Source organism: Labrus mixtus, chromosome 21, assembly GCF_963584025.1.
Source record: "Labrus mixtus chromosome 21, fLabMix1.1, whole genome shotgun sequence".
NCBI classification, from domain to species: Eukaryota; Metazoa; Chordata; class Actinopteri; order Labriformes; family Labridae; genus Labrus; species Labrus mixtus.
In genome coordinates, this window is record NC_083632.1 from 153073 (window position 1) to 165936 (window position 12864).

Below are 12864 nucleotides of genomic sequence, written 5' to 3' on the forward strand. Positions count from 1 at the left end.
AGTTATCCCTGTTTTCAAGACAATTACAATAATGAGGATATTCTAATTATTTCCAGCAACTAAGCAAACATTAATCATGTTCTGTTCCCACTCCTTCACAAGCTCGATTAGGTCATTTAATTGAACTACTGTACCTGTCCCACTTCATCCCAGATATGCCGTCTTTAAGATAGTTTCTATTTTATCTTTTTCCTGTATCACAAACCAATCAAATCGAGAAACAAATTAGCAAGCAGAAAACTGGGTAGAAGTCAAATGTTGGAAACATGCACATTTACATCTCTGTACATTTTGTATGTACTGTCTGCCATGTTGATAAATGTGTCTTCTCTTCTTCTCTGCTTTCTTCTTCACGTTTATGCTGGTGGACTTCTGAGTCATAGCCCGTCGCAGGAACTGTGAAGCATACCCAGAACGCCTTGGTCAGTTTGGGGCTGATTGAGGTGTATACATGCAAGAGTTAATTTACCCCCGACCACATTATCGAGGTGTGTTAGTCAAATTAGTACGATTTCAGTCAGACTAACATGGTAAAGTGTATTTTAAAAGTCTAGTTTTAGTCACACTAACACACTTAATCTACTTTCCAACATCATGTAAACATCCTGATGAGACTAAATCCAATATAAAAACATGCATAAACAATACCATAAATCAATGTGTCATTGTCAAGGCTGATCCTAGCCTAGGTCATGCTAATGGTTAGCTGTCACACCGTAGAGAAAGTCTTTTTCCAAAGAGATCCAGAATTTTTTGAACTCTAGGACTCTTACGTCATGCTTCATGTCATGGCATCCATTTGATTTAAAGGTGCTTTCATTGGATGCACCCAATGCTGATACAATCGCCCCCAATCCTTAAGACCCTGAACATATTGTGCATTTTGTGCATTCATAAATGTGCAGTCAACTGCAGCATTAGGCTAACATTTTGAAGACATCTCTTATCTGTTTGAACAGATGTAATCAGACTTTAGAGATTGTACTTCTGAATCATCCTTTGTATATTTAAATTCTGTGATCAAACCCACTGGACTTGGCTACAGCAGTGGTAAGTTGGATAACGCCAACAGAAGCATTAGCCTGTTAGCTAACTTCCTGGCTAACTATGGCAAAAACAGCTTACTGGTTGACATGTTGGATTTTTGCCCTGGAGAATTATTCCAGTGTTATGTCAGAAAGAAAAATCGTGAAAATAAAAACAACAAAGTAATTATAAAGATGATGTGATTACAAATTAACTCTCAGGTATCTCTGTTTTAGTTTCATGTTATCAACGTTTTGGGCTCCTTAACTTTGAAGCAAAAGTCCAACCACAACATCTTACTTTACATCGTCCACCTTTTGTCCAGCAGACAGGACACTTAAAGCTTGAGTCAAATTCCAGTTTCAACTATGAAGTGTTAGTGCAGTTGACAAGCAGGTCCTGATGACTTGGAGTTAACATCCAAATGTCTCCAGTGTCCTCGAGGATGACTGTGTCTCATTGAGCAGGCTGAAGTCAGACCTGCTGGACATCCTTGTGTGATTGGCAGCCTCTAATTATCTAATGTAGTCCGGGCTTAGCAAGCAGACTTTGTGATTCAGGTTGATGGTATTCTGAGGGGCTTCGTGGATCCGCTGCAGGCGAGGCTAAGACCCTGTAAAAAAAAGACGAGAAACATGTTGATTAACTGTTTTGTATTTCATCTGAGCACTTTAATCTTTAAATTTGCAGGACACCTTAAAGAAAGGTTGATATCTTTCTTTGTGATATCATGCAGGGATTGGTGATTGACACGTAAGGAAATCAATAAAATCCTTCAATTAACCCCAAAGTCCTCAAAAAATATGGGCATGGCAGTATCCACAGAGTTTGAAGGTTCAAGCTTTGAGAAAAATTCTCCATGTTTGGTCAACAAGATGTATCTGCTGTTTGGGATCAAGTAAAAAGATATGTTCAAGTTAAAAAATGTTATTATTTTATTTACAACATAGTGAGATGATAGTGCAAATTAAAATGTTTACATTGTCAATCTTTTGGATACCAGTTGGTCTTTACACCATTCTAATCCAAATTGTAATTACTCAACAACTTTTTGATGGATTATGGTTCAATTCTGGTCAAATATTTATTTGTTCAGTAGTTAACTAATTGAAAATACCCCAGTGATAAATGTCAGTGTTTCAGCATCATGCAAACTCATCCCCTGTACAGATGGTTAATGAGGACTTCAGTTAAAGATCATTAGGCGAGTAATAAAATGTATTTCAGCGTCAAACAGATGATATGGAGTCTCAGTAGGAGGATTTTCCTCCAAACAAACATCAGCTGTGTTTCTCGATCAGCTTCTTTTAACACCATCCAACAAATCTCCGTTAACACCAACATCTGCTGTCCGCCACATGTGTAGACTTTAACCCTCTCTCAGCCCGCCATACGTCAAAGGGATGAGTGACAAACACACGTCTTTCCATTCATTCATTATTTCCCTGTCCTCTGAGGGTTTATGTTGTCAGCTAAATTCATTTCAGTGATGCAGGGCGGGGGGAAGGGTCTGACAGAGGATTTAGAGGCTGGTACAGAGCTTCATGCAGCAGGACGAAGAGCTTACTGTCTGGGACCTCAGGGTCCACAGTTTTGGGGGGAGGGGAGTCAACAGGCTCGGTCTACTGCTGATGTTCTGCTTCGTCCTGTCACTCGGTGTATGTTATTGCTTTAAAATTTAAAGTTAAAGTCATATATAGATGCAGGAAAGTGACCAATACAAGTATTTTTTTATATTTTCATGCTGAACGGTTCAAATTTTCTTGGCCAAAATTGCAATTTTCTCTCTTCATGTCAGGAGAAGAATAGAAGTTGAGGGCCTAGATTAGCCAATGTTAATTTTTGCAAATGTGGACATTCAGGAAAATTCTGACAGAGCTTTTCAAAACGCCTCAACAAGTATTGAAAGCCTGATGTTCAGATAAAAGACTACTGATTTCAGTGTTTGGAGAAGCAATTTCAGCTCTGCTGGCATCATGGCCATAGGGACGCAAATGTTGGTCTGTTTTTGGTCCCAGGACCACTGTGCCTGAGTTTAGCCAAAATGTTCAGTTTGAGATACAGAAATGGTTTCACTTTAAGTACTCCAATGGTGAATTCCAAAAATTTAGTTGAAAGTGTGATACTGGACAATTTTAACCCTTTATGGTAGATGTACAGTAACACCAATCTCAGAACCTAACTAATAGCTTCTGGGTGCATTTGCCATCTTATTATTGGCTTCCCGTGTAAAACTTATAGCAAAGACTTTCTTTTTCCATGTGTCTGATTGGCAATTTCAGAAGCAATGGTCCTCCATAAAATGAAGCATGAAGAGGTGAGAATAGAGGACTGAGAGATTTTCATACCTGACCAAAATTTTTGCATAGAAAACTTTTCCTTAATCTTTTTTCTAAAGTTTTTGCCTTAACCTAAACATATCTCCTCTAAGATGTTTGCACCATGACAAATAATCTTTACCTAACAGTAATCATACTTTTGACATGAACAGATATCTAACACACGAATAAATAAGAAAAGAAAATAACAATTTTGGAGCTTTGTTCCTTAAACATGTAGGTGTACTACTAAAAATAAAATAATACCAGTAGTCACATCCAAACTATTACAACAGATATAGTGATGTGACAACCACAAAGGCCCTACCCAATTACGATAAACATAAACACCCACTTTAAGTGACAGTCCAAATGATCTAGAGGTAAACGCTTCTGACTTAAAATTCTGCAACAAATTTAAAGTAAACATCCCCAGTTTATTAATTCACACAGGAAAAATAAATAAATTGCATTAATTCACTCCAGAAACTGGACTTCTTAAACCATAAAGTGTCTAAACATGATTGGAAACTTACACTTTTCATTTAATGTTGAAAATCAATAACTGTCGGTAGAAACTAATTTATCAGGTTTTGATGTGCTGGTAATCTGATTATAACTAAATGCTCCATCCAATCAGCTGCTCAGACCCGATGTTGTGACAATGACCTTGATTCGTGACACAATCTCAGACACATATCAGGCACAATTTATTCCCATACATTGAGTAATGCATAATGGATTATTGTTGCAGTTTATAGAACTCTGGCACGACACAGTCTGAACATAAACTGTATGACGGGGATCAACAGATGCCCTTGACAAACACTGGGCTTACACACACAGATGTTCACATGTAAGATGATGTAACGGATGTGATTTATTTTGGAGAAATACTCAGATTTTGTTTGTAAATTCAGTTTGAAATATGCTTCAATTTTTTAATATACTGTGACACAGTTAAATATTTAATTTCCAAAGATTCCTCCAAGCTCTCGGAGTCTCCCCTATTTTCTTAATGTACCATTATTTATTATTTTCTTTCTTTTTGGAGAGTAGTGTCAATGTAACCCCCCAAAAAACTTATACTTGATTTACTATCTGATCTGAGTGGACATTGCATAAATAACATTTATTATCAAGCTCAAACTATGACCATAACTTCCTCCCATCTTTATGAATAAATATAAACTACAAATGAAATGAACTCTGGGCTGTAATAAACCACCTTCTTGATCTCCAGGTGTCCCCATAATGTAAAAGGCCCCATAAAAGGGTCCCCCTAATGCACAGAGGTGCACATATATTACATATATATAGACGTGGGAATAATATAGGTGGGAATACAAGTGTTTGTCTTACAAGGTCAGTCTGGCCCTAGCAAGGTCATTCATAAATATTTTATGTATTTTATACTTTTAAACTTTTTTTAAACTCTGACCTCTTGAATGAAAAAGATTTTTGCCAAGGTCTCTGAGTTCGCCCTTCTTTTTTGCTTGTATTGAAGCCTCAGTGTACCATCATTTTTTATTTTTTAAATTTTGGTCAAAAGATGTGTCAGTTCAACCCCCAAAACCTCATACTTAATTAACAATCCCTATGGGGATGATGCAAACATTTTTTTTTATTATTTATGTATGTATGTAAATTATGTATTATGTATTTATGTAAATTATTGATTCTTATGCTAAAAAAAAGTCTGGGCTGTAGTAAACCACCTTCTGGGTCTCCATAAATCAGGTGTCACCTTAATACACAAGGTCCCCATTACAGGGTCCCCGTACTGCACAGGGTCCCCACAATGCACGTTGGAATATAAGTGTGTGTCCCCACAAGATCATGTTGGCCTTCTCAAGGTCGGTGAGCTTTCAGGTTATACATTTAGGTAATAAAGAACCATAGTTTTAATATTTTTTGTTTTTTATTATGGACATCAATGTGTCTGTGTAACCCCCCTAAAAAAGCTTCATACTTGATTACCTATCCTCATGGGGACGTTGCACAAAAATGTATTCTTAAGCGAAAGCATTGAACCAATCTACTTTTGTTTTTTAACCTATCAATGAATTTAAGCTCCAAGATAAAATTTAAGTTGAAGGAAAACAACTTCTTGGTCTCTATAATGTAGGAGTCCCCTTAATGTGCAGCGTCCCCATAACAGGGTCACCGCAATTCACATGGTCCCTACAATGTATTGTAGGTGGGATTACAATTGTGTGTACCCACAGAGTCAGAATGGCCCTCGTAAATTCAGATGATCTGACCAGTTTGAAATTTGGTTTATTTTGTAGAAAATACTTCTATGTTTGTGCTTGAATTCAGTTTTAAATATGCTGTTGTCGTTTTAAACTGTAACCCCTTAAATGCCAAAGACTTCTCCACGTTTCTCTGTGTCTGTTTTGAATCCTAAATGTATTATAGCTATAATTTAAGAAAAAATGTATAGATGGCACGTGTCCACCCAATAAGGCTCATACTTGAGTTACTATAACTAAGGGGACACACAAATGCACAAACCTCGTCTATTCCCAAGCTTTAAAACATGACAAAATCTTCTTCCAATCTTTACTTATCAATAAATCAAATACTCAAAAATTGGGTTTAAGCTGAAGGAAGCCTCTAGGATTCTATGTACGTGTCCCCTTAATGCACAGGGTCCCCATAAACCACACAGTCTCCACAATGTACTGTAGGTAGGAATACCAAGTGTGTCCCCACAAGGTCAGAATGGCCCTCGCAAGGTCAGTGAGCTGTCAGGTTTTGGGTTATTCCTTGAAAAATAAAAGTTGATCAATGTCTGAAGTCTTTAAAAACAAAATAATATAAGAATATTATGAACTGATTGAAGTCCTTTCTGACTCTTATGATAAGAACCGTATAATACGAGGACACTGCTTTTCTTTTTCAGGAATTGAACACTGCAATTTACTTAAAGTTGAATCGTATTCTAAAAACTCTAGCAAGAGAACAAAAAAAGTGGAATTTCCTTTGTATTCATTTTTGTTTCAACTAAAAAAATAATCAATCAGCTGTGAAGAAATGTCCATAATGTGACGTTAAGCATGAGCAGAACGAACGACTGAGAGGGGTTTCAGCCACTAAACGCACCAAAAAATAAACCCAACAATTAGTCTTGTTGCATCAAGAATTAAGTTTTTAGAGATTACACACGTGTGCGTTTTTAAATGTGTCCATCACCCAAACTTATAGTCTTGAACCTGATGAAGGCCACAAGCCGAAACGTGTTGGGCGAATAAAGGTGATCTTTAAACTGCACGGCAAAGTGCTGCTGGAGCTTTCGGACCTCTTAAATTTACAGCTTTAAATGTTTTTTGTAACAGAATCAACCCGATGTCGTCGCATTAGTGCCATGTTTGAGGTTAAAATGATGTTGAAGGTTACGAGTGATCTCCCTGTTCTGACTGAATACATATTTTTATTCAGATTTTATCCTATTGTTGGTATTTTTTATGCAACAAGATTGTTATATTATTTATTGCATGTAGTGTAATATATTGTTTTGTTATTCTTGTAAACTGATATGTATCATGTGCCTAGGGTTTATGTAAATGCACAGCCCCTATTGATGAGGATTTTTATATTCAGTCTTTTGATGTTTCTGTATTTTCACTTCAGATAAAAATTAGTTTTCATGTTTTGATCACCTCAGTTTTCTTACCTTTGGGTTGCAGGTTTTGGGTGGGGGAGGGGTTCTGTTTTAGGATTGGAGTTTTTAAACCCTTTGACTGAAACGTTGTGGGTTTTTTTCGCTGAGCAAGAAGAGTGTGGACTGGAGGATTTTCATTTTTAAAGGCTATGGTTTTTCGTCCTACGCACTTCATACGATAGTAAGATGTGGGAACACTTCCTTTAAACCCTTGTTTGAGAAGTTTTCAGATTGGCCCTGCTGGCTCCTTACCTCCTGCTGATGCACTCAGCAGCTCATCAACACCATCCAGGGGTGTTTAAAGTAAAAACAAGAGTCCAGGACTAAAAACAAAGTGTTAAGAGTGAAACATCAGCACTTCATGGTCATCCGTCTTCCTCCTCCTCTTTTTTAAACCAGAGTACTCCTCTTCTCCCGCTCCCTCTCTCTCTCCCGCTCCCTCTCTCCTCTGTCCCGGCTCAGGTCAGGCGTCGGCAGCTCGTGGCCGGCCGTGTTGTTGGGCTCGTAGCGCGAGGAGGCTGGCGAGTTCTGCATGACCACCAGGCGTATGGGCGACTGGCTGGGCGGCGCCGGTGTGTTGTCGGGGGCGTACTCTTTGGTGGGGTCTTTGCCCCGGCAGTCGTACAGGATGCAGGAGATGAGGAAGACCAGGAGCAGGATGACATAGCTGGCGACCAGGATGATGAGGTTCAGGGTGACGGGGTCAATCTCCAGGTAGAATTCCATGAAACCCATGGTGACGCTTCATATCTCGCCCAGATCCAGAGGAGGAAGAGATGGTGTGAAAATGAACAACAAAAGACAAATAAAAGAAAGAGAAGAAGCAGAAAAAAAAGACAGCGATGACTGGCGAGGGATGGACAGCTGGCAGGGAGACGAGAAAGAGCAAAAGACAGCAGAGGGCAACATCAGAGAGATGAAATGAGAGGGATCAGCTGAAAGAGAGAGAGAGAGGGGGCGAGCGAGGGGCAGTGACAGCAGGCCGGCGTGGATATGAAGCTTTGTGCTTTAACCGACATTAATCCTCACTGCTCCTACAACCTTGAATTTCAGCAGCCAATAATTAAAGCTGCTCAGTTTTAATAACTTAAGCCTCCATTTTGATTTTGCCAACTACATGTGCAGCTCAGTTACAAAATTATATTCAACAAAATGGACGGCGGACCTCCAGCACACACCTGTCAGCCTGCCATGAGCGTCACTTTGGGGATTTGGTCAGTCATGTAATAAGTATTGAACAACCGCGTTCTGATGTCACGCTGACTGATTGTAGGTTAACATGTAAAATCTAATTAGATTAAAAACATTAAAGGTCACACAACAGGCCCTGGTCACCACGACCACGCTGTTAGCATGTTAGCATGAGCTGCTAATGACAGCTCGGACGTACGCTTTTGACTGAAGTCTGATGAGACTTGTCACAATGCTGGAATCTTAAACTTTGATACGATTCTAGTACAAATCAAATTATATTGATATCTGTTTTGATACCATGGCAACTAAAATAAAGTCCTGACAGCCAATAATGGGACATTTCCTGTTTTAAAAATGTTAGGCAAACTCCTGCACACTGTCTGAATTGCACAAATGTATCAAATCCGTGCTCTCTCTTTTGGCTACTGTGCTCTGCCTCTGGCTTCTTCCTGTTAGCACCTGTGCTCTGCCTCTGGCTACTTCCTGTCAGCACCTGTGCTCTGCCTCTGGCTTCTTCCTGTCAGCACGTGTGCTCTGCCTCTGGCTTCTTCCTGTTAGCACCTGTGCTCTGCCTCTGGCTTCTTCCTGTCAGCACCTGTGCTCTGCCTTTGGTCACTTCCTGTCAGCACCTGTGCTCTGCCTCTGGCTTCTTCCTGTTAGCACCTGTGCTCTGCCTTTGGTCACTTCCTGTCAGCACCTGTGCTCTGCCTCTGGCTTCTTCCTGTTAGCACCTGTGCTCTGCCTCTGGCTTCTTCCTGTTAGCACCTGTGCTCTGCCTCTGGCTACTTCCTGTCAGCACCTGTGCTCTGCCTCTGATGACTTCCTGTGTGTCTGATCGGACTTAAAGCTGATGTTTGTTGCTTTTGGATTTAAGTGACTGATACATGAATTGTAGAATTGCTTCTACTGTGTGCATATCTTTCCCGTTCACTGGACATGAAGCTGCTGATAAAGCTTCTTTTTTATGTCTGTATGGGTTTCATCATTAAGATTAAAGGAGAGGGCGAGGATTTCGATAATCTCTTGAGACCATATGTTGAGCTTTTTATCTTAATGTGCATGAAGCAAAGAGGAAGGTTCGACTGGTATCGTTTTCCGACCGATTCTCACATTTTTTGGTGTCCTCTCATGGCAACCACAACCCCATTACACATTAGCACCAACTCAGTGCTCCAGTTTGTGTTAACTGTGTCGACCTCGGGATGGATTCGAACATAAAAAAAATAGAATAATTGGCGGATTCAGGATGGGCTGGGGTTGGGTTCGGACGAAAAAATGTGGCCCAAGTGAATATCACTGCTCCTAATCACTACCAGACTGTTGAGTTCTGCTTTCTGTTGAGTCAGTCTAAAAGTTAAAGCATCACTAATCCAGAACAGAATGTATGACACATGTCTAGAAAAGTAGTTCAAGGAACTGAAAGACCAAAAGAACAGCACTGAATGAACACAGGACTTTTATATATGAAGCCTTGTGACCCCATCACCCACATAAACTGGAGCAGACGGAGCAGTTTGCAGCTTTAAAACTGCTACACATTGTTTGGATTCATCTGTTCTGCATTATGCATCCCGTCTGCAGCTTGCAGAAGATTCTCCTGGCGCTCAGCGTCCCTCAGAATTCCCACAAAGATCCACCAAAAGCCTCAGTTCAAAAACAAATCGGGCAAAATGCAAAGGTTCAACAAGTTCATGTTGCAAACCTGGGGCTTGTATTGCAGAAAACTCTCGGATTATGTGTGCAGGCGTGCACTTTCTGCAGACCTCTGTCCGTCTTTAAACCTCTCAACTGTCCTCCTGTCTAAATAAAACACAGAAAAATGAAAAGAGGATATCCATTCCCCTGCCAAAAATGTTGTAAAATAACAGAATCAGGAAATACCTTTCTGTCAAGAGACACCTAACTACTGTGCTCAACAGCAGATGGTGAGCACTGCGGGGAAAGAAGGAGGGGTAAAAATAACAGAGAAGGAGAAATATAGCAGCGGATATTAGGCTTTAGAGAGAGGACACCCAAACAAGCTGAAAATGACCTGCTAATGGGGCAATATGAGACTGACCCACTGAGCAGTGGCTGAAAAACCAGCACACACACACACACACACAGGACATTAACTTCTCAGCGATGAAACCCAGATGTCAAAATGCAAATACGCCAAGAAAAATATGCAGAGATGAGGTTTCATTTCATCAAATATTTTCAGACCAAAAACATCTGGAAGCCTCGAGAAATACATTTAAAAAACTTTCTTTAGGTTTACATTTGCACCACCAATAGAAATTCCTGCAGGTGATTGGTGTTGAAACATGACGCAAAGCATGTTGTAGTTTTGTGATCATTATGAAAGAAAAGGAACATGTGAAGTTCGACTTTCGACCCTAACCCTTGGTCTGTATTTGGGATCAATTTTAAGGCTACAGTTCAGAGCTACACAAAGTTCTTGGCCGTCATTGGATCAATTGTTCAACCAATCACTTAATGCTTACGGTAAGGACTCTGCAGTAGTTAAAACAATCGCTGTGAAAATGGTGATAGGTCCCAGTCCTTAGAGTCTGAAGATAAGAATAACCGGTGAAGTCATCGATAAGCTCATGGAACTTTTTTAAAACAAAAACATAAATGGAACCTTTACCTCATCCCATATTTCAAAATAAATGAGCAGTTTTTGTTCATGAAACAATCATGTTCTTATCCTGAAGTTGGAGCCGATGTTGGTGAACAGGCTGCCATGCCTACGCTGCTTTCATACATAAACTTGAATCGGGCGCACGTTTTCTAGACTTTGTCCAGACATACCCTGTTTCATTGAGCAGTATCCTGGGTCCTGGGTATCCCATGCAGGAGAAGGACGACCCTTCCAAAATGGTAAATGGACTTTAGCTTGTATAGCGCTTTTCTAGTCTTCTGACCACCTACCCATTTACATGATGTCCAACTAGATTCCCCAAGGACACATCAGACATGTGGCTGCAGGATCTGGGGATCAAACTCCCAACCTTCTGGTTGAGAGACAACCAGCTCTACCAAATGAGCCACAGCTGCTGAATGTTTTGGCACTGATTTCACTACAACATGAGTAAGGACGTATTTGTACGCAAGAGTGGGAAACAATATGCAGAGAATAAAAAGGTATAAATCAGGGAAACATGCAGCTCCACTGGATAAGTCTGGTCATTGTCAGGAGTGTAGTATCGTACCTCAGAACACATCATCATCCCTCCATGTTGACCCCAGACCTGCACGGTTCAGGTCCTGCACTCTGGTCCTGATGCATTGTGTTGATTAAAGGAAGTGGAGTCCCCGCTGTGCATCCCAGCTCTCTTAAACAGCATTCAGTCGTCTTATCACAACCTCTTAAAGAACGACCACGGTGCAGACTAACCGCTGCTGCCATTCTTTGAAACACAATGTGAACTTCCTGCGTTGAGGCGGCACCGCTGAACACACCCCTCCTGTCTGTCACAGCACCCACCACAAACCAGGAGCTACAAACACGTCCTATTATTTCAAGAGGCTTTAAATCTGTCAGCACGCCAATGAAAGACAGAAACAGAAGCAGGGAAAAAGTTAGAGTTAAAAGTTTTTGACGGATGAAAGGAAGTGCCTCTCCCTGGTAAATGGGGCCGTTCAGGGCCTCCTCGCCATTGTGTGCCATGCTGGTCGGCCTCCTTCAGGGGCTGAAACCAGCTTCTATCACAGGATCTTTCCCACCACAGAACAACTGGAGCAACCCGGTCTGACATGCAAGAACCTGGACCATAACCTGCATCCAATACTTTACCTAAAGTGAAGTGCTCTTTTCATTGGTGTTGCTTAATGTTAACACATTGTGAGATAGTTTACCTTAAAGCAACAATCTGGAACTTCACCCTGATTTAAATTGCTGTAAAGTTAGAGAAAACAATCTTGTGCATCTTCCTCCATCTTTCAAAACCGAATCTGCAATAACAAAAGTAAACATGAGTGAAGCTGTTTGTCTGTTAAGACAGATGTTTAGTCACTCTAAGCGGAAGAGAACATCTCTGAAAAACAAACTTATCTCTGAATAATAAACGGACTTCCTCCTGTAGATTATTTTCACATTCAAAGCGGATATGAAGAGTTGATCTCTGCAGCCTCGTAACCTCCGCGTGTCACAATCATTTCCAGCCTTCAGAGCTTCAGGGGAGAGCTGAGCGGCAGGATTAAACTTCTGACATCTAAAGCTCTCTCCAATGTTTTGAATTTGGACTGCAGTACCCATTTAAACACTAGGTGTCAGAGTTATAGATCATTCCTTTAGATTTACATTATTTTAGGGTCTTTCTTTATTTCTGTAGCGCAGAATTTCTTGATGTATATTTGTCTTTCTTCCAGTGTTTGACTTTATCTATTTCCCTAACATTTTAACTTCATAGCTTTATTGTGAGCCATGAACATTGCTGAGCATCGCGCTGACCTGTAAGGCTGCCACCTGTACTGTTTCCAGTTATAGCACCAGCTCTGCTGCAGAAAACAGGAAGGTTTCACACCTGTGAAAGTTTCGTTGTGAGTCAGTAACAAGCTGTTCTTCCTCCCAGCAGCTCTGACTGACAGCGTCACCACATGCAGCCTCATTACCGACCCTCCCTCCCACCTGTCTGCTGCAGCTTTTTGTCAGGAGGCAGGCAATTTAAAGTC

At 40.5% G+C, this 12864-nt stretch overlaps 1 protein-coding gene across 1 annotated transcript; it reads right to left on the reverse strand.

The window, feature by feature from the left end:
- Positions 1 to 1229: 1229 nt before the first annotated feature.
- Positions 1230 to 8751, reverse strand: si:ch73-256g18.2 (small integral membrane protein 36). Its single transcript, XM_061028758.1, has 2 exons — positions 7264 to 8751; positions 1230 to 1639 (listed from the first exon to the last, which is right to left on the reverse strand). Exon 1 carries the CDS (start codon positions 7744 to 7746, stop codon positions 7402 to 7404), a length of 345 nt encoding a protein of 114 aa, XP_060884741.1. The 5' UTR covers positions 7747 to 8751; the 3' UTR covers positions 1230 to 1639; positions 7264 to 7401.
- Positions 8752 to 12864: the final 4113 nt, after the last annotated feature.